This window comes from Homalodisca vitripennis, chromosome 5 (genome assembly GCF_021130785.1).
Source record: "Homalodisca vitripennis isolate AUS2020 chromosome 5, UT_GWSS_2.1, whole genome shotgun sequence".
NCBI lineage: Eukaryota > Metazoa > Arthropoda > Insecta > Hemiptera > Cicadellidae > Homalodisca > Homalodisca vitripennis.
The window spans coordinates 39327027-39348940 of record NC_060211.1 but is presented as its reverse complement, the minus strand read 5'-3'; the positions used below and the strand labels follow the sequence as shown (position 1 = coordinate 39348940).

The following is a 21914-nucleotide window of genomic DNA, read 5'->3' as shown; positions in this document are numbered from 1 at the left end:
AAGAGAAGTGGAAACAAGAAGAAAGAAGACTACAAGAAGAGAGACAACAGCAAGAGAGTAGATGGCAAAAAGAAGAGTGGAGGCTTCAAGAAGACCGGAAGAAAGCAGGAAAATCATTCTTCGATGGGAAGAGTTGTTCAAGACTGGCCCCGCCAAGACGATCTGCGATATTTAGAAGACAAAAGAGAAGGCTCACGCCCCAGATATGTACCTGTGTATAAGTGGGGCCTGAAATTCGACAACTCTGGTCCTAGCATCGCAGCCTTCTTGGAAAGGGTCGAGGAACTTCGTCGAGCCCGAGGAGTAACTCACCAAGAACTTTATGACTCGGCTGTCGATCTCTTTGCTGGCCCCGCGCTTGTATGGTATCGTGCAGCCGCTAACAGGATCCGGTCATGGCATCAACTAACGAAGGAACTGCGAGAAGTCTTTCAACCTGCTGATTACGATCTACGGCTTCATCAGGAAATATTCAATAGAGTACAAGGAGACAACGAACCCTTGGACCTCTACATCGCGGCTGTGGAAGGCCTGTATGGCAGACTTGCTGTCCCCGTTCCCGAGAGTACTCGTCTGGCCCAGATCTACTACAACCTCCATCCGCAGTTGCAGGATAGATTGGCTTTATTTAGCATCCAAACTCTAGATCAACTTCGATCCATGGGACGTCGAGCTGAAGCTGGACGGTTAAGCATGACGAGAAACAGATCTCAACGAAGTGAGGTAACGCTTGAACCGGACCTCGCCTATCAAGATCCAAGTCGTCGCAGAGTAATCACCCAAGGACGAGTAGCTGACATCAAGGCATCACCACGACCAGATCGCGGAGAGGTATCTTGTTGGAATTGTGGAGAGAAAGGCCATCGTTTCCGATTTTGTCGCAAGACCAAGAAGAAGTTTCTGTTTTGGCTGTGGCAAGGACAACATTTTGAAACGAGAGTGCCCTAAATGTACTCCAAAAAAACGAGTAGGGATGGGAGTCAGGAGCTCAGTGGGTATGCCTGTCTCCCAGTCTAGCGAGAATTCCCCCACTATAGACTATCTTTTGCATACCTTTCAGTCAGACCCTAGACCATATTTAAAAGTGAGAGTGTTTGGTCGAGAGATTACTGCACTTCTAGACTCCGGTGCTTCTCAAACGTTTCTTGGAGAAAAAGGATTGTGGATTTTGGGAAAAGTTCCCTACGCGCCTTAAGACTGCTTCTGGACGTTTTGTAGAGACTGCTGACTCTAACAGACACGAGGTCAAAGGATTTGTAGATCTGCCCATCTCTCTAAGGGGTAGAACCGAGAACTTGAGTGTATGTGTTGTTCCATCATTGCAGCAATCTTTGATATTGGGCATCGATTTTTGGGAGCGCATGCACATAGTAGCTGATATGCGTAATCGAAGATGGGAGTTTGCTCCAAGGGAGACGCCGTTCCTATGTAGCGCTATTGAAGGGATTACGTCTGAAGACCACTTGACCCCCGGAAGAACGAGGAAAACTTCAAGACCTACTAGAAGAGCACTTTAAAAATGAACCATCTACGTTAGGTAGGACTGATCGTGTCAAGCACGTCATAGACACGGGAGACGCGCAACCCATCAAGCAACGATATTATAACGTATCCCCAGCTCGCCAAAAATTGATAAATGAGGAGTTGGACCGTATGTTGCAGCTGGGAGTCGTTGAACCGTCCCAAAGCGCTTGGTCATCGCCAATAATGTTGTTGGACAAGCCTGATGGTAGCAAGAGATTCGTGGTAGATTTTAGGGCAGTCAACGCCGTAAGCCGCAAGGATGCTTATCCCCTACCACAAGTTACCACCATTCTGGACCGACTCAGAGATGCTCGATTCTTGTCAAGTCTCGATATCAAAAGTGCCTATTGGCAGATAGAGCTGGAAGAAGCTAGCAAGGAGAAGACGGCTTTTGCGATCCCAGGTCGTGGCCTCTATCAATTTGTGACGATGCCCTTTGGACTGTGTGGGGCTCCCGCAACGTGGCAGCGTTTTGTGGACACCGTTTTGGGACCCGACCTCGAGCCGAACGTTTTTGTCTACTTAGACGATATTGTAGTAGTAACATCTACATTTGAGGCGCACCTTGGGATATTGTCGGAAATCTTTAGGAGAATCCGAGCAGCCAAACTCACTCTTAATAGGGAGAAGTGCAAGTTCTGTCGAGAAGAACTTAAGTACTTGGGCTACCTCGTCGGTGGTGATGGACTGAGGGTTGATTCCCGATAAGATCAATGCGGTTGTGGAAATTCCCACCCCACGGAATCAAAAGGAAGTGAGACAATTTACGGGCATGGCGTCTTGGTATCGCCGTTTTTATACCCAATTTCGCTCCTCGAATGCATCCGCTAACGTCACTTCTCAGGAGAAATACCAAGTTTGAATGGACTGAAGAAGCAGAAAAGGCATTCCAGGACATAAAATCCTGCCTGATAACAGCCCCGATATTGTCTTGTCCAGATTTTGCTAAGTCCTTCACGATTTCCTGTGATGCCTCTGGCGTTGGGATAGGTGCGGTACTTAGCCAGGAGTACGAACATGGAGAAGGAGTCGTGGCCTACGCTAGCCGTACTTTGACCCGCCAAGAACAGAAGTATTCAGCCACGGAAAGAGAGTGTCTGGCGGTGATCTGGGCTGTTGAGAGGTTTCGGCCATATGTGGAAGGTACGAGGTTCACCGTGGTCACCGACCACTATAGCCTACTCTGGCTAAACAATCTGAAAGATCCGACTGGACGATTGGCACGCTGGGCTCTCAGACTCCAGCCTTACGACTTCCGCCTAGTCCACAGGAAAGGCCAGGACAACGTAGTGCCGGATCTACTATCGAGGACAACTCCACCTGACCTCCCCACTGAAGAGACCGTGTGGTGTGATGCCATCCATTTTCCCTCCAAACTTAAGGATCATTGGTATACCACCATGCTGCAGAACGTGTTAGCTAACCCAGAACAGTATAGCCAGTGGCGAACTGAGGATGGAAAGCTTTGGAAGAGAGTGACCACTTTGGAGCCTTCGCTACAAGATGATAATTGGAGATTGGTTATCCCGAAAGATCTTCGTTCTCAAACTCTAGCCGAATGTCACGATAAACCAACCGCTGGCCACCAGGGCGTTCTGAAAACCTACAAACGGATGCAGCAGCGTTATTACTGGCCCAAGATGCGGAAGGATGTGGCTACATACGTTGCTCGATGTGATGTCTGTCAGCGCATAAAATACGACCAACAACTCCCTGCTGGTGTGATGGGAACACAACGTGGTGTGAACGCTCCCTGGCTAATGATTGCTGCAGACTTAATAGGACCATTACCTCGGTCATTGAAGGGATTTAAGTATCTGTTAGTCATCACCGATACTTTCACTAAGTATTCTGTTTTGCGTCCCTTGCGAGCTGCTACAGCGAAGTTGGTCTCCAAACACTTAGAGGATGATATTTTCATGGTTTATGGCGTCCCGGCTTACATTATATGCGATAATGGCTCAGAATTCATCGGAAAGCCGATGACCAACCTTGCAAAACAGTATAACATCAAGATCCTTTTAAACGCCAGTCGCCATCCCCAAGCCAATCCGGCAGAGAGGGTGAATCGGGACATTGTTACTATGTTAAGGGCATACGTGAAAGACAACCACCGAGAATGGGACAAGTACATACCTAAGCTAGGATTTGCTCTTAGGACAGCGTACCACGAGACTACACAGTATTCGCCAGCGTTCCTGAACTTCGGGCGAGAACTCGCCACTGCTGGGGCAGGATTTGAGGTTCTTGAGGATGGCTCTGTGGTACCTTCTCCAGAAGATTCAAGGCATTATGGTGACAAGCTACAAGAGCTGAAGCACATTTATCAAGAGGTTGCTGATAGGTTAAAGAATGCCCATGGACGGAGAGCTCGTCGCTATAACCTTCGTAGAAGACCTGTACACTACCGAGTGGGTGATGTCGTCCTCAAAAGGAATTACCCACAGTCGGACGCAACAAAGTATTTCTCAGCGAAGCTAGCACCTAAATATGTAGGACCCTTTTTGGTGGCTGAGGAAGTATCTCCTTTGGTATACACCCTGGCTGATATGAAAGGTAAACGTATCGGGAAATGGCATGTGGCTGACCTCAAAAGGTTCATCAAGTGAAGAAAATTTGGGAAATTTTCTACAGGCAGGGGGGTATTTGTGACGTGTGCAGTTTATGGTGAGTTATGGTATAAATAATGTAGAACTGATCACTCTACATTATATAAATTTCAATTCATCAATGTCGTAGCGCGCCGACATTGTACCAATTATACCAATGCCCGTACGTCACTCTTGCCTGTTCTGCATAAAAGAATAGCCCATTGAGTAACCTTTTATCTCCGGTGGACTGTTCACCGCACGACCAGACGACACGCTGCGGCAGGTGAACTGATAACAGCTGGTGGATTGATTAGTGAGGAAGCTTGCGAGTGACTGGATTGCGTCGGTGCTGTGTGTGTCTACGAGCCCTTCAGCTTCGATGGATTTTCGGGAGCCGACTAATAAATTGGCCAAGGTGAACTACTACCATATATTTTCCTTAGTTCTCGTCACTCTTACGTGAATTCAATATACTAATTTTAAAGTTTAAAACACTACTCAAGATTATAGAATCACTCAACTGAGCCTTTGGAAAAACTATTAGGGTTTGAATTGAACGTGTAAAGCTAAAACGTGGCATTTACTTTTAATAGTTAATAATCTTACCTAATAATTTGTTTAAAGTATTTGTTTCAAAACCAATTACGCTAACTATGTTGACAACATTTCTAAGAGAAAGAGGTAAACTTATAAATAGTACATATGTTGAGAATTAATGTCACAACTTGAACTGTTATAACTGCAATGTTTTAAATGTTTTAATCGAAGAAAATTTATCTCTTTTATAGTAAAGTAAGTATTTAATTATATAAATACATACAAGTCGCATAAAATACAACCATGATTGACATATATTTTGTAACAGACCGTGTACAGTCCTAATTTGATGTGTCACAGTTTCATGTTAGTACGATACAATAGTTTCAACGTTTCTTCTTAATGTATCAATGTTTATTTGTAATAAAAGTCAAGGTAAATTATTACCTCAAGCTATTAATAATTAGTCTTTGATATCACATTAAATTTATAAATTCAATTTTGTTATTATACTGCCTATTATGTTAAATCATATTGTGTACATGTAGGGTACTTTAAGGGGACTTGAACGCTCCATATAAACCCATGTTAAATTAGGTACTTTTGTGTCCCATTATCTTAGCAAGTAATAAAGATACCAACCTGATATTTTTTATCACTTACTATGTGGTCCTATACAAAGCTACTGATCTATTTTTATGAACTTATAACTCTGTTTGGCCAAGTTATGATTTTTTTTATCTAGCGAGTTCAAAATAACCCTGAAATATAGACTATTTTTCAGTAAAATGAGGCCTAATAAGTCAATACTTGTTATAATTGTTTCTTTGTAGATCGGTAGCATCATAGATAAATACTAAACATCCTGTAAAAATTTCAGCTTGTTATCTTTAGTACTTTCAGAGAAAACGGGTCATTTGTGTGAAAAATCAAAATTTTCGGCAAAACGCGAAAAACCAAAAAAATTTAGATAAAAAGTATATTTTCACAATACTTGAGCTCTAAAACCCTCCAGGAACATAATTTTCATCATTCTCCTCTTCCTCTCCAAGAGCTCTCCTTCTTTTCTTCACTCGACTTTCCTTGGTCATCACTACTACCTAATTTCTTCTCAGAAGAACTGGGTGGCACTACAACTTTTGGAATAGTAGGCCGAGGCCTAACTGTTGAGTCCTCATCTGGTGAAACTGAAGGTAACCTTTTATAAAACCTATTACCTTTATTGGTACGTTTTTTAAAGATTCCTTTAGGTCTAGTCATTATATTATCAAAGATCACTTTGAAATAAAAGTCTATAAACACTGAGTCAACTTCCAATAATAACAAAATATTGTCAGAACAACAAAGTTGCTAGGTTACAAACAATTGACAATAACAAAACAAGCAGACATCTGTCAAAACTGCTAAGGTCGTAGAGAAACAAAACCTAAGAGTAAGTAAATAATAAATCAGTAAAATCAGCACTATAAGAAAGCTCAACACTGGATACAGCCGCCAATGGCGTTGCAGAGGCAACTTCAAAAATTTATTTGAAGCATTTAGAAATTTTTGTGAGTGATAATATTAATATCATTGTATTCCGAAAATGTCAAACTACAATAAAAAAAAAATAAAAAAATATATGTTAAAAATAATTTTTTTTTGTCCAAGTCCCCTTAACTGTTTATTATTTTCGACAGTGTTTATTAGCCTTTGATATGAACAGTCAAGCTTACAATTCTCATGATTTTATAGCCAGAAATTGCATAAATACAGGTGGATTCATTAACCTTAGAGTATTGTTGCTTAATCAGCTGGAGAGACATTCTAGCATAATATCTGTCTTTGCTTAAAACGAACTAAAACCGAATGTGTTTATTTTTAAATGTTTTGATTGTTGTTTTTCATTTGTATGTAAATGTCCATTTCAATTGCTACTGAGAACTGTTGTTATCTGATGTTCTCTGTTGGTTGAACATATTAATCAGGGCTTTTTGGGATTTGGTATGGGTACACTTCTGGACTGCGCCCGGAGCCTGGTGGACTTATTGCCGAGCCGCTAGTGGGTACTCCAGCTTGCACTACCCTGACACTGGGATCTGCTCCTAGCCGTGCCGCCTTACACCTACCACTACCGCACCGCGGATCCGCTCTTCCGAGCCACGGTCTGGACCGGACGTAGTAGGCCTTTTGTGTTGTGACTCCCAGTTGGTGAGTACAGACTTGGATTATTTCGCAGAGTGCTCTTATGGATTAGTGAGTCGGACGCGGACTGATGTCTAATTCTGGACCAGGAGCCTTTGTATTGTGGAAGGAGCCCTTAAAATTTGGTTCAACGCTACCCTCCAGACGTTAACTGCACACCTTAATGCATTATAGTGTATCTTTAGTATATTTACTTGTGTCGTCTATTATTTACATGTCTAGACCATTTATTGCATGTGTTTATTGTATTTATTTATGTATGTTGAATGTTGTTTTGAGGAAGTGGAGCGCTCCCTACCATAAATAGAGTTCATTTAGCCATTTGTAATTCTCTCTAATAAGTGGTAACATTGTATCTTCGCTATGTTTGTTGTTGATTATTTTCTGTCTAAAGCATTTACTTACTGTAAGGCTGGATTACTTGTGATAATGTCATACAATTCCTGCACATAAATAATTAGTTCAATTGCAAACATTTGAGTGTTTTGTTTCTTTTGTTCAGTCCTAGTAACTGGATTTAGATAACCTCGCATAAGTATTAGGGGTCTATATTTAACCTTATATTCAGAATATTTCAATACAACTATCTGTGTAATCCAAAGGCCTGGTTGAAAAAAAAATATAGCTTTAGTGTATGGTAGTAGGGAGCCTGATTGGTACTTTCCTTGGAGCAGGGGTACTCTTCCTTGTTGGAGCCCTGCCTGTTACCTGTCCTACAACAAGGTGGCGCCCTTTCCCTCACCGAGCAACCTTAAAGAAGAAGAAGTACTAATCGTAGGTTACCCTTTACCCTTACGGCGCGCTGTCAAGGACCACCCCCTTTCTCCACTGAGTGATACCGGACATTTGCACAATTCCCCTAGGGGAGAACGTTGCAAACTAACATAATATGTAATATGCTGTATCGATACTTCAGCTGACAATTCATTTACATTATTACAACGATCTCATAAGACAAATGTACTAGTGTATGAACGAAAAAATATATGTACCATCCTTGTAAGCCTGTGTGCAAAACATGATGTAATTATGACACTTTACTGCAATATTCGTTGTGCTCAATCGCACATTATTTTAAGTGTCTTTTGAGGTATCTAAGGAAAATATTGTATTTCCAGTAATTACAGATAAATCCTTGGTACAGAATAATTAATTTAATAAGCCTTATCGCAGTATACGTTCTATACAATCCCAATGATTTTCAAAAGTGTTCGGAGCTGCATTACGGTATGAATAATATTGTGTGCGTGCGTGCGTGCGTGCGTGCGTGCGTGCGTGCGTGCGTGCGTGTGTGTGTGTGTGTGTGTGTGTGTGTGTGTGTGTGTGTGTGTGTGTGTGTGTGTGTGTGTGTGTGTGTGTGTGTGTGTGTGTGTGTGTGTGTGTGTGTGTGTGTGTGTGTGTTACAGAATAGTATCTTAAAAAACTATTTTATATTAGTCTACTATCAAATAAATTTAGAGCTATATGGGTTTGTATTTTCTCATGTATAATCATACCACTGTTTTCATTTATCGTGACATCACTAATTAATATTACTAAGTAAGTAATAGACTAAAACTGAACTCTGTGTGAACCGTTCCGATTTGCGTTTGTTCGGGATTTGTCGGTGGTAGTCGGAACTGCTCGGTTCTCTCCCCTTCGAGCCCGCCGAATGCAGATATCAGAACATTTACAATCGTCATTCGTAGGGTTGTTCCGATACCACGAAAGTATCGATACTAGTGTTTGTATTGGTATCGGTAAAAAAAGTACTCAATACTAATCAGGTATTAGATGAAAAGTATCGATACCTGATAGTATCGAGTACAAAAAGTCAATCCACGTCTATATGATTGTAGTCATTCGTGGTAGATTTCATGTCATGGAGTTATCTCCGTACTGTTGTTTGTACACTATATCAAACAACAACCTTAGAGAATTATTAATATTAGTTTAAGGTTAAAAACGTTAATTTATCCAACTAACAGTTGGTGTAATGCATGTTATTGTGAGAAAAACATCTTAATAATTAGTGAAACTATAAACGTATAGGAGGGGCAAAACAGATTTAATATATATATATATATATATATATATATATATATATATATATATATATATATATATATATATATATATATATATATATATATATATATATATATATATATATATATATATATATGTCTTTAAAACCTCGTATTTAATAATATTAACCTATGAGTTACAAATTGTATTTAGTAATGTTAACCTATAAGTTCCAAATTATATGTATAATCATTTAAACACATTTAATTAACAAATAAATTACTTGAACCATTCATTGGCTGACAACCCTCCAAAACAAAAGCATATCTAAGTGCTTGCTTGAAAGCCTATTCCTTGTTTCATTTACTGTAACCGCCAGCTTTGGAGAATACACTTTCTCAAGGCCTAGAGGATGCAGTAACCAAAAGAAATTTTCTGGCACTGGCTTCTTTCTACAACCCCGGCAAAATATATCTCATCTCCTTCCATTGTACAAGGGGGTTTGTTAAGAGATTTCCTTGTAGCCATTTTTGGCAAACAAATTGACTAAAGCAATCTACAATACAAAATTTAAGTCGCAAGTGCGAAAGTGTTAAAACATTTTAAACAACACTGACAACAGGCAACAGTACTCATATGATTCGATACCAAGTACTGTCTTCCGATACCAAGTAAGTATCGAAACAAGAGTATCGATACCAAATGTACTTGGTATCGGAACAAAAGTATCGATACTTTAGTTGTATCGGAACAGCCTTAGTCATTCGTCTCGTCCCTCCTCTCTACTCAACTGTTAACTGTGAAGTGCATACCGAGGCGGTCGTTATCAAAAAGTGTCTGTCTGTAAGATTGAATTCACCAGGCATTTGTCTGTCTCCAGATTCCATTCAACAATGAATCTTCCAAACAACCTACAGTCATTTGGTAAGTTAATTTGGACAAAATTTAGACAACTGTTATGACCTAACTGTCTTAGGCCTAACTTGAATTTCTTTTGTTATCAGTGTTCATTGTAAAATTGGAAAAGATCATGATTGAGGCTAGCATTATTATGTATCCTCTAGATTTAATTTGTTATAGAAACTAAATGAGATCCATTGTTATGTAGGCTGCTAGTAAGTTATTTAAACTAAAATAAGTTCAATTATATAGACTTATTGTGTGTAATTTGTTATGGTTATAAGATATTGAATTTGTAGGCTTGGTAGAAATCCAATTGAAGTTAATTTGTTAGATAAGTTTCAAGGTTCAACATTCTAAAAATATTTCTTACTAGTTAATATATACAACCTTATAGATACTAAAAATTCTTTTTTTAATGGATTATATGGGAAATTTTAAGAAGCATTAAGTATTTTGTTTTAAGCAGGAAACATATTTTTCAATGTCTTTTATTGATTTAAATATGGGATAGTCAGCCAAATACAGAAATAGTTGAGCTCTATAGAACTGTGAGTCGACCATCAAAAATCATTTTAAAAACTATTATCAGAATTTTATTTTAATAAAAATAAAATTTTGTACCAATCACTAAAAAACGTTATTAACCATTTAAAAGTCGGCTTACAGGTTTACGTTTTGAAAAAAAACTTTGTTGTAAAGTAAAATCAACTATACTACCGTATATTTATTTACAAATTGTGTACCACCAATTTTTATTTTTGTACCAGTCAAATATATTCATCTAAGCTGTTTAGATGAATAAACAAACATTAGTATTTACTAGCCATTGCTATAATATTCTTAGTTCTGATCAAGCCAGGGATGAGCCGTTCTAGTTTTTAAATCAGTTGCAATCATAGTAAAGTTTGAGATAGAAAGATCATTCATGACCATAGGGGAATAAGCTATTGTAAACAACTACTTATGTTTGATAATCAAAATATAGATTTGTTGACATCAGAATTTTTTCCTGAGCACGAGGAAACACAAGATGAAGCACTATTCCGGTGACATCAAATTGAAATTGCTGCACTACCTTTCTCATCTAGTTAAAATTTATCACACAAACGTTTTGTTGTTATTTCAAATAATCATACATGAACTTTATATAATCAAATTTTATTATTAATTTTTCAACCCCTTTTTTATCAGAATATTTCGAGGAAGAAAAAATAATAATATATTTATTACTTTAACACATGACTTTTAACAACTTGTATTACAAAGTGGAGTTACTAACGATGAAGGAGTTCATTGAAGCACAGTACGGTAACAAAAACTATCCATTGCGCTATGGATAAAAGTATTGAAAATACAACAAATAGATAAAATTTCCTTTAACTATACAAGAAATGAACAAGGCCAGCCGTTCATGGTAAACACGATTTCAATTGCCTACAGTTATTCGAGATGTAGATCGTTCTCATGTAGGAATAAAAATATCGGTATTTATTTACAATACCGTGACCATGGAAAATGAACTTTTTTTTCATGGGTTGGGCATTTATAGCCTAGTATTATTATCACAGGTGCATATAAACTGGGGGGAAAGAATATTATTGTATTATATTGATGCCTTTCGGGCATTATTGCGTTAAGGAGCAGGGGCATCACGTGATCTGGGATTCGACTTTTGCAAGCTTGAGTTAATTTTTTTTCTAAAAGAGCAAGCACTGTGCAGCGGGCAGGCATCGTTGACAGGATTAATGTACTAGTCACTATCATTTCAGTAACTTATCACTCACCTTAATGTTCATTGTAGTACTTTCCACACCGAAAACTGACGTCCCCAAATTCGTTTACAACGAGTTCGTTGCCACACTTCCTATTACCACAAGGCCTAGTCCGGTTATAAGCCCCGTGGTTTACATAAAATTGCAAAACTCCATACTCGTCTTTACGAATTGCTTCCACGTAAGATAAAGAACATCCAACACAAAGGTGTGCCATTACCACTACTGAACTAGGAGGTTAAGAATAGACACGGAGGAACAAAATAGTTCAAAATGGCGTCCCTTCTTTATTTGAGAGAGCCGCGGAGTTATACGAAACTGTCCAATAAGAAGGTTAAGAATAGATACGGAGGAACAAAATAGTTCAAAATGGCGTCCCTTCTTTAATTTAGAGAGTCGCGGAGTAATACCAAACTGTCAAATATGGATAGTGTTGCCAGAGGTACTGTCAAAAACAGAGTTTTCAGAGAATTTCAAAAAATCGTAACTCCTTTGATTTTCGTTGCCGACGAATTTTTTCTTCACTATTGTTTTCAGGGAAAATTGTAGTTTTCAGGGGGAAAAAATGAACATACCTTTCCATGGTCACGGTATTGTAAATTGATACCAAAATATCTACCATGTTGTAAGATGAATATAAAAACAGAAAAAGTTATCCAAGCATAAATAAACAATATTAACCTGTGATGCAGCCAAACAAATACAAGTGTCTCAATGGAATGTCCTGGTATTGTACATGATGAGGAGAATCTGTGGAAGAAATCCTATAAAAAACATTAATTCTCATTAAAAAGGTGAGTTTTGTATATTGGGAGGTTAAGGTTATGGAATTTCATCCAGGCTAATAAATCCTTCTCAGCCACTAAAGATATCCACAAGAAACATATTTTAACTTTACTCACTCAAGAGAAAGAGTTGAAAAAGTATTTGGACAGGTCAAAAAAAGGTCTCCAATACTTGCAAACTGTGTCCATGTATCATTAGATAACGTTCCAGATATCATGGTGTGTTGATCAGTGCTTCATTCGTGGCGAATCACCTTAACGATCAGTTTGAGGAGGACGAAAATGAGGAGTAAATAAAAAACAATAGAAATGTAGATGAACAACACGAAATTGCTGCTCTATGTGAATGAGGACAAATAAAATATAATGAGACGTTACAATATGTAATTGCAATCAGAAATAATTGGTGTTCAGTGTCCTATTGAAAAGTTAACGTAATGTTATCAGCAAGATAAATACATGTTGTCAATCTTGACAAATCTTATATAGTCTCTAAAAAACAAAATTATAAACACAAAAATCTTACACACAGGCAAATATGCCCATAAGTATAAAAACGTATACCATGTTCTCATGATCATCTTCTGGAGATATGACAAAGATTAATTTTAACTTTGTATTTGCAGACAAACAAGTCACAAAAATGCTGTGTTTCTTGAACATAACAGGGAATGTGAGAGATGAGGATACGGCAGAGGCTGTCTGTTGTTGTGACTTGATCGCATTAGCGTAATCTCAGTATTTACTGGGGTTAGAATATGCTAGCTTTTGTTTAATGGCGGCCTTAGTTTAAGCTACCTAGTATTAGCTTATTCTTGTTCACCTTGTCTAGAATGTTCTAAAACTACTTAGTTTGTGCTAAGTAGACTATTTTAATTTTATTCACCTTGCCTAAAGAATGTTCTAGTTCATTTTGATTGTTACCAACAAATGTGTTATTGTCCACAAAGAGAATTGTAGTAGCATTTGGCCTCTGGGAGATTATTTATATAGACGAGGAAAGAGAATCAGCCCCAATACTAATCCCTGAAGTAAACCAAGTTCAATAGTCTCCCTTTGGTTTCTTCCTACCTTTTTTTAACAAATCATATGGTTTTCAAGTAGCCTTTTAGAAGTTTTGAGAAGTATACATTAACATACCAACAATATGAGTGAACACAACAACTACCATAATTTCTAATTGGTTTAGATCAAAATACCTATGCCAGTAGCACTACTATAATTAATTAATTGTAATGATAGGATTATTTATTAATTTACGGCATGCTTCTCTACAGTTAATCGAGGCAACAGTCGACAAGGCAAGCATCTCCGCTACAATCGTAGAAGAAAACTGCGTTTGTCACAAGTGAAAGGAGTTATGTTGCCAGCGTTGGTACGACTCGGACGACTTGGACTCAGCCGCAAGTACAGTCTAAACAATGTCATCAACAGGGAGAGCCATAAACTTATTCAGGCCAGTTACTTATAGAAATTAAAGAGTAATATTCTTTGATACCAGTTTAAATCACACTTCAAGATGCAACCTAGCAAAGCAAATTGACATACTTACTTAAAATCTGTGGTGCATCTTAAATTAATTTTTCAATCAGTGTTTAATCATTTCACCTGGATCCTTCAAGTTGTAAGATTATCATTTGAATATTAAAGCAATTTAGGTAATAAATGCATTATTTTATTTCAAAAATAGATAATTAAATTATATTATAATTTATATTTTTTAGATCATCTTTAATGTCGTAAATCATACTTAATAAGCGTAATAAACTGTTACTTGACTGAAATATTGATTTGAATTGAAGTAATATAAAAGAAACCGGATTTTTCTGGAAATTTGACTGTGTTTAGTGATATAAAAATTCAGTAACAACAAAAATCAGTGAATTAATATGTAATTTGTTTCAGTTCACTAAGATCTAATACTATACTGTATATATTGTAGACAAATACTCTGTAAAATTTGAATTTATATGCCTGTGATCTGGAAGGCTAGATGATTTTGTATGTCCTAAATTCATCTCACATGTATTACCAAAAATGTGAAATATCAAACATTTTAGCAATGTTTTAATGACAGTTGAAATTAAGTTAAGGAAACCTTTTTACACAGGTTGGCCACCCGACCAGGAAAATGGGAATAAGCCGGGAATTTTCTGAGAACCAGGAAAATTTCAATAATAAGTTTTTAGTCTCCAAAAAATTATAAAATCAAGACATAATTTGACAGCTTCTTGAATTAAGAACTGATTAATCACAAAACATTGTATTATACGCGACGTTACTGAGGGTGAATGTGTTACAATTCTAATAAAATAAAACTAGCAGTTGCCCGCGGCTTCGCACGCAATTTCCCGTTGAAAACAGTACACTATATTCACTTATTCTTTTTCTATCACATTCTAAACATTGCTGAGATAATTGATAGCCTCTTGGGCGCATTATGAAGGTATGTACCATATTCCTGCCTCTATCTTTCGTGGTTTTTGCTAGGTGTTGATAAGTTATTCAGAACAATTAATGTATATGGATGAATCTCGGTAAACTAATTAGGTTATAAAGAATCAAATTCGGTCTGTTAAAATTAATTTTCTGTCTAAGATATTTCCAGTATTATTTAGGAGTGTGCCTTCAAGAAAATGTATCAAAGAAACCCAATTTCGATCATAAAGTGTCTTCTTTCGGCTCTTTTCATTTACCTTCCATGTAACCAAATTCGATTACCTTATGTGCAAACATTCACGGATTTTTACAATGAGGTTGTTTTCATAATAGCGTTTAATAGTATTTTCATTGCATTAGATAGTTTATTGATCATTGGTGCAATCTGAATTTAAAATTAGGCAATGACGTCTTCTATGCAACCTGCATTACACTATTGATCAAGCACTTTACAATAAAAATTTTCTAAATTTTAAATGTAAACAAATGTTTCTGCCTCTTTGATGAACTTCAGCTGAAAGTATTAACAGCTGTTAAGTATCAGTTCGCTTTGTATTATGTGTCGTAGCGCAGTCTGTCGGATCCAATATAAAACACTCTAACATCAACAACGATTTATAATTAAAAAATTAATTAAATAAACTATTTAAATTGGACCAAATTTACTCTAGTATGTATGCCTATGTTACTTCCAGGAACGTGTAGAATCACTGTACAAAATTTCACGATGTTTCGTGCATTGGTTCCAGAGTTATAACGGAACATACAAACAAACATTCGCATTTATATATATAGATTTTTATGACTGTTTTTGATTTAACAGTTAGAGGTACAGAAAACTTCTACTTTACTTTTTTTCTAGATCACTTAATATTCTAAGAGGTATTAAGAACATGTTTGAGCTGTAACCCATTGTTCGGCCACTATTAGGCTAAATACAATTTTTAACATGAAATACATTTTTATAACTGTTTTTGATTTAACAGTTAGAGGTACAGAAAACTTCTACTTTACTTTTTTTCTAGATCACTTAATATTCTAAGAGGTATTAAGAACATGTTTGAGCTGTAACCCATTGTTCGGCCCACTATTAGGCTAAATACAATTTTTAACATGAAATACATTTTTATAACTGTTTTTGATTTAACAGTTAGAGGTACAGAAAACTTCTACTTTACTTTTTTTCTAGATCACTTAATATTCTAAGAGGTATTAAGAACATGTTTGAGCTGTAACCCATTGTTCGGCCACTATTAGGCTAAATACAATTTTTAACATGAAATACATTTTTATAACTGTTTTTGATTTAACAGTTAGAGGTACAGAAAACTTCTACTTTACTTTTTTTCTAGATCACTTAATATTCTAAGAGGTATTAAGAACATGTTTGAGCTGTAACCCATTGTTCGGCCACTATTAGGCTAAATACAATTTTTAACATGAAATACATTTTTATAACTGTTTTTTGATTTAACAGTTAGAGGTACAGAAAACTTCTACTTTACTTTTTTTCTAGATCACTTAATATTCTAAGAGGTATTAAGAACATGTTTGAGCTGTAACCCATTGTTCGGCCACTATTAGGCTAAATACAATTTTTAACATGAAATACATTTTTATAACTGTTTTTGATTTAACAGTTAGAGGTACAGAAAACTTCTACTTTACTTTTTTTCTAGATCACTTAATATTCTAAGAGGTATTAAGAACATGTTTGAGCTGTAACCCATTGTTCGGCCACTATTAGGCTAAATACAATTTTTAACATGAAATACATTTTTATAACTGTTTTTGATTTAACAGTTAGAGGTACAGAAAACTTCTACTTTACTTTTTTTCTAGATCACTTAATATTCTAAGAGGTATTAAGAACATGTTTGAGCTGTAACCCATTGTTCGGCCACTATTAGGCTAAATACAATTTTTAACATGAAATACATTTTTATAACTGTTTTTGATTTAACAGTTAGAGGTACAGAAAACTTCTACTTTACTTTTTTTCTAGATCACTTAATATTCTAAGAGGTATTAAGAACATGTTTGAGCTGTAACCCATTGTTCGGCCACTATTAGGCTAAATACAATTTTTAACATGAAATACATTTTTATAACTGTTTTTGATTTAACAGTTAGAGGTACAGAAAACTTCTACTTTACTTTTTTTCTAGATCACTTAATATATTCTAAGAGGTATTAAGAACATGTTTGAGCTTTATCGGTAATCACTAAATTTCTAAGCATGTTTGAGCTGTAACCCATACCATGAAATACATTTTTATGACTGTTTTTGATTTAACAGTTAGAGTACAGAAAACTACTTTACTTTTTTTCTAGATCACTTAATATGCTAAGAGGTATTAAGAACATGTTTGAGCTGTAACCCATTGTTCGGCCACTATTAGGCTAAATTGACTGTTTTTGATTTAACAGTTAGAGGTACAGAAAACTTCTACTTACTTTTTTTCTAGATCACTTAATATTCTAAGAGGTATTAAGAACATGTTTGAGCTGTTAAACTATTAGGCTAAATACAATTTTTAACATGAAATACATTTTTATGACTGTTTTTGATTTAACAGTTAGAGGTACAGAAAACTTCTACTTTACTTTTTTTCTAGATCACTTAATATTCAAGAGGTATAAGAACATGTTTTTGAGCTGTAACCCATTGTTCGGCCACTATTAGGCTAAATACAATTTTTAACATGAAATACATTTTTATAACTGTTTTTGATTTAACAGTTAGAGTACAGAAAACTTCTACTTTACTTTTTTTCTAGATCACTTAATATTCTAAGAGGTATTAAGAACATGTGAGCTGTAACCCATTGTTCGGCCCACTATTAGGCTAAATACAATTTTTAAACCATGAAATACATTTTTATAACTGTTTTTGATTTAACAGTTAGAGTACAGAAAACTTCTACTTTACTTTTTTTCTAGATCACTTAATATTCAAGAGGTATTAAGAACATGTTTGACTGTAACCCATTGTTCGACCACTATTAGGCTAAATACAATTTTTAACATGAAATACATTTTTATGACTGTTTTTGATTTAACAGTTAGAGGTACAGAAAACTTCTACTTTACTTTTTTTTTCTAGATCACTTAATATTCTAAGAGGTATTAAGAACATGTTTGAGCTGTAACCCATTGTTCGGCCACTATTAGCTAAATACAATTTTTAACATGAAATACATTTTTATGACTGTTTTTTGATTTAACAGTTAGAGGTACAGAAAACTTTCTACTTTACTTTTTTTCTAGATCACTTAATATTCTAAGAGGTATTAAGAACATGTTTGAGCTGTAACCCATTGTTCGGCCACTATTAGGCTAAATACAATTTTTAACATGAAATACATTTTTATAACTGTTTTTGATTTAACAGTTAGAGGTACAGAAAACTTCTACTTTACTTTTTTTCTAGATCACTTAATATTCTAAGAGGTATTAAGAAAACATGTTTGAGCTGTAACCCATTGTTCGGCCCACTATTAGGCTAAATACAATTTTTAACATGAAATACATTTTTATGACTGTTTTTGATTTAACAGTTAGAGGTACAGAAAACTTCTACTTTACTTTTTTTCTAGATCACTTAATATTCTAAGAGGTATTAAGAACATGTTTGAGCTGTAACCCATTGTTCGGCCCACTATTAGGCTAAATACAATTTTTAACATGAAATACATTTTTATAACTGTTTTTGATTTAACAGTTAGAGGTACAGAAAACTTCTACTTTACTTTTTTTCTAGATCACTTAATATTCTAAGAGGTATTAAGAACATGTTTGAGCTGTAACCCATTATGTTCGGGCCACTATTAGGCTAAATACAATTTTTAACATGAAATACAATTTTTATGACTGTTTTTGATTTAACAGTTAGAGGTACAGAAAACTTCTACTTTACTTTTTTTCTAGATCACTTAATATTCTAAGAGGTATTAAGAACATGTTTGAGCTGTAACCCATTGTTCGGCCACTATTAGGCTAAATACAATTTTTAACATGAAATACATTTTTATGACTGTTTTTGATTTAACAGTTAGAGGTACAGAAAACTTCTACTTTACTTTTTTTCTAGATCACTTAATATTCTAAGAGGTATTAAGAACATGTTTGAGCTGTAACCCATTGTTCGACCACTATTAGGCTAAATACAATTTTTAACATGAAATACATTGTTAAAATAACTGTCCAAAAGAGATAGGACAAAAAGTCACTGGACCTTTTTGTTTTTCACTTCATTCTCCACTAGCAATTATTTTAGGATTTGAGCCTGGTCTTACAGTTTGGCTGCTATCGAGCTTCGGAAAAAGTCCAAAAAAGGTAAAAAATGGGCCTGTCCCATTAAAACTTCTAATTTTGAGTGCCCAGTTTTTAGCCCTTCTAGAAGTAGTTTAGAATTTCTAAGTTGAGTGAATAATAATGTATAATACAACCAAAAGTGTAACTCACATATAGATTGCAAAAATTTTATTTGGGTCTGGTTGCAGAAGTCCCTAAATGTCTATAATTCCTGTAGAGTAATCAAAACATGTTTGATCATATCGATTCTCAAAGAGAGTTATTGGCTGAGTGTTAGCGAAGCCCATCTTTGAGGGGCTGTCTGTCTGTCCTCACGATATCCGAAAAACAAACTGACTTTTAGACGTGAAATTTCGCATAGAATTCATTTTAATACAAGGAACATTAATGATGGTGCATGTCATTCCACGGGATTTAGCTAAGTATTTTAGACATTTTGCTAAGAAAGATTTTACATTGATCTTATGGGTAATCATGATGAAAATGTGAAAATCATAGAATAAACAAATGCGTAATCAGACTGAGCTCATTCTTATGACATTGTGCACGTGATATTTGGTATATTGGTTGGCAAGACTCGTTACATTCCCACGGATTCTTCGATACTCCATTGTAGCCCATCTGACTGAGCATTGGCGGAGCGAATCATTCGAGGAGCTAGAAAATTGAATTCCTGTCTGTCTATGTTGGTGCATGTCACTTCTTGGGAATTGGCTGAGCATTAGTGAACATTTTTACATTAGCCTTATAAGTAACCATGATGGCAACGAGAAATTATAGGATAAACAAATTAATACTTTTGTAAAAAGACAAAACAATCGTATGAGATATTAACATATGACGTATTAACACATGTATAACTGCCTCAACATATACATACTCTTTTGGAGACTTGGTGTTTAGACTGATTGATATGACAATGATATGAAACCCAACTTGATGAACTGAACAAAAATGTGAATGTACCACGTGGCAAGATATCTCGAGAAGATTTCATCTGTAGACTTTAAATCATTTCTACATAACCAAGAATGTGGTGCATGTCCAACCAGGGAATTTGGCTGAGCATCATTGAAGCCGCATTCAGCAGACTGATACAGTTTTCTCTTATCTGTTGAGGGAATGTAAAAATGTGTTATCTGTCTGTCTATGTGCAGGGCTTATTAAGAATAAAATGAACTATTTTAATAGGATTTCAATATGGCGGTCTGTTTAAATGTAAAAAAGAAATGGTTTTATCTCATTTTATATTTATTGTAGGGAAAAACAAACAACTGTTTTAGAATTCTCAGTTCATTAAAAATGTTTGATACATGTTTTTTTATGTCATACAGTTTTTTCAGGTACAAACTTTTAAATAATATGTATCATCATTACAGTATTAATGGGGAACACATGATTGCCATAATTTCAATCCAATTCAAAACGAACTAACATATTTCTTGGATAATATCTTGAGTTTGTCTCAACCAATAGAAAGTTTCAAAATTGTAGCCATTTGCAATTGTGCAAAATTTCGATCTCAGATATTTCACAAAATAAGTCAGACAAGATACAAAATTTAAAGCTATTTAAACTATTTTTATTCTTACTAATTTTTTTATAAGTCTTAAGAGATCAAGATTGGAACTCTTCAAAAGTAGTCAAGAAAATTGAATCGTTATAAAATATGAGAAACAGCTCACATATGAAATTGACCTTTGTTCCAACGAAGCCAGAAGGGATACTTGACATTGTTTCAAAAATTGTATAATGACTGTTATGATAACATTTTGCTATATTTTGGATTAATTTGGTTAAATAATCCATCCCTATTCCTTCATCTTGAAACAAACAAAGAATAAGATAAGCATATAATTGCTATATTTTGGATTAATTTGGTTAAATAATCCATCCCTATTCCTTTATCATCTTGAAACAAACAAAGAATAAGATAAGCACATAATTGCCATATTTTGGATTAATTTGGAAATAAACCATCTCTATTCCTTCATCTTGAAGCAAACAAAGAATAAGATAAGCACATAATTGCTATATTTTGGATTAATTTGGTGAAATAATCCATCCCTATTCCTTCATCTTGAAACAAACAAAGAATAAGATAAGCATATAATTGTTTCCTTCAAATTTTTCATTGAATATGGTTGATGGAAGATTTGAAATGATAACAGGACACACACACACACACACTGCTGCAAGCCCCACGTTGCTGCGTCAATTTGCTGCGAGCCCCACGTTGCTGCGTCAATTTGCTGAAGATCTGCCCCGGGTTGGCTGCGGTAATTTGCTGCGTATCGGTTTTTTAGTGTTGTTGACGCCCCATGTAGTTGTGCGCCATTTTGTTACGAGTCCCACGTTGCTGTACCATTTTGCTCCGGATGGTGTTGGTCTCCATCTTGCTCAAAATCTGCCCAAAGCTAGCTGCGTCCCCTTGGTACTGCTTGAAACTCTGCCACCTTCCAGATAAACAGTTTGCTGTCCCAATCCTTTCCCAATCACTATTCAAAATGTGCTCCCTCTCACCGGCTATGCAAATCACCTCGTGCCGGCCAACTCACACTATTCCAAGTTAATACCAAATTACTATCAAATTTGAATGTCTGTGGTGTTGTCACCAACAACAAGTCTATATCTATCTCAGGTTTTTAAATAGGTTGAGTAGTGGTTAAAAAATTTAATATCACTCCATTAAAGTTCCTATCACACTTCTTTATAAATGGGATATTCAAATAAAAGTCAAACCAAATGACCTTGACGTTAATTTATTCCATTTTACACTGTCCATACATATATAATTCCACTCACCTTGCTTTGATAACTTAAGAATCTAACATAATATCCCATCCTTCATAAAA

At 35.6% G+C, this 21914-nt stretch overlaps 1 protein-coding gene across 3 annotated transcripts in view; it reads left to right on the top strand.

Annotated features, from left to right (window-relative positions):
* The first annotated feature begins 4469 nt into the window (after positions 1 to 4469).
* LOC124362033 overlaps positions 4470 to 21914 on the top strand; it is a 29375-nt gene continuing 11930 nt past the window's right edge. Inside the window, exons 1-2 of one of the 3 annotated variants that reach the window (XM_046816185.1) lie at positions 4470 to 4530; positions 13581 to 13759. In XM_046816185.1, coding sequence (XP_046672141.1) covers positions 13664 to 13759 — 96 coding nt within the window. In that variant the 5' untranslated portion in view covers positions 4470 to 4530; positions 13581 to 13663. Of the gene's footprint in view, positions 4531 to 9147; positions 9768 to 13580; positions 13760 to 21914 lie in introns of those variants that run through there. The other 2 variants (XM_046816183.1, XM_046816186.1) reach the window with 2 other exon arrangements.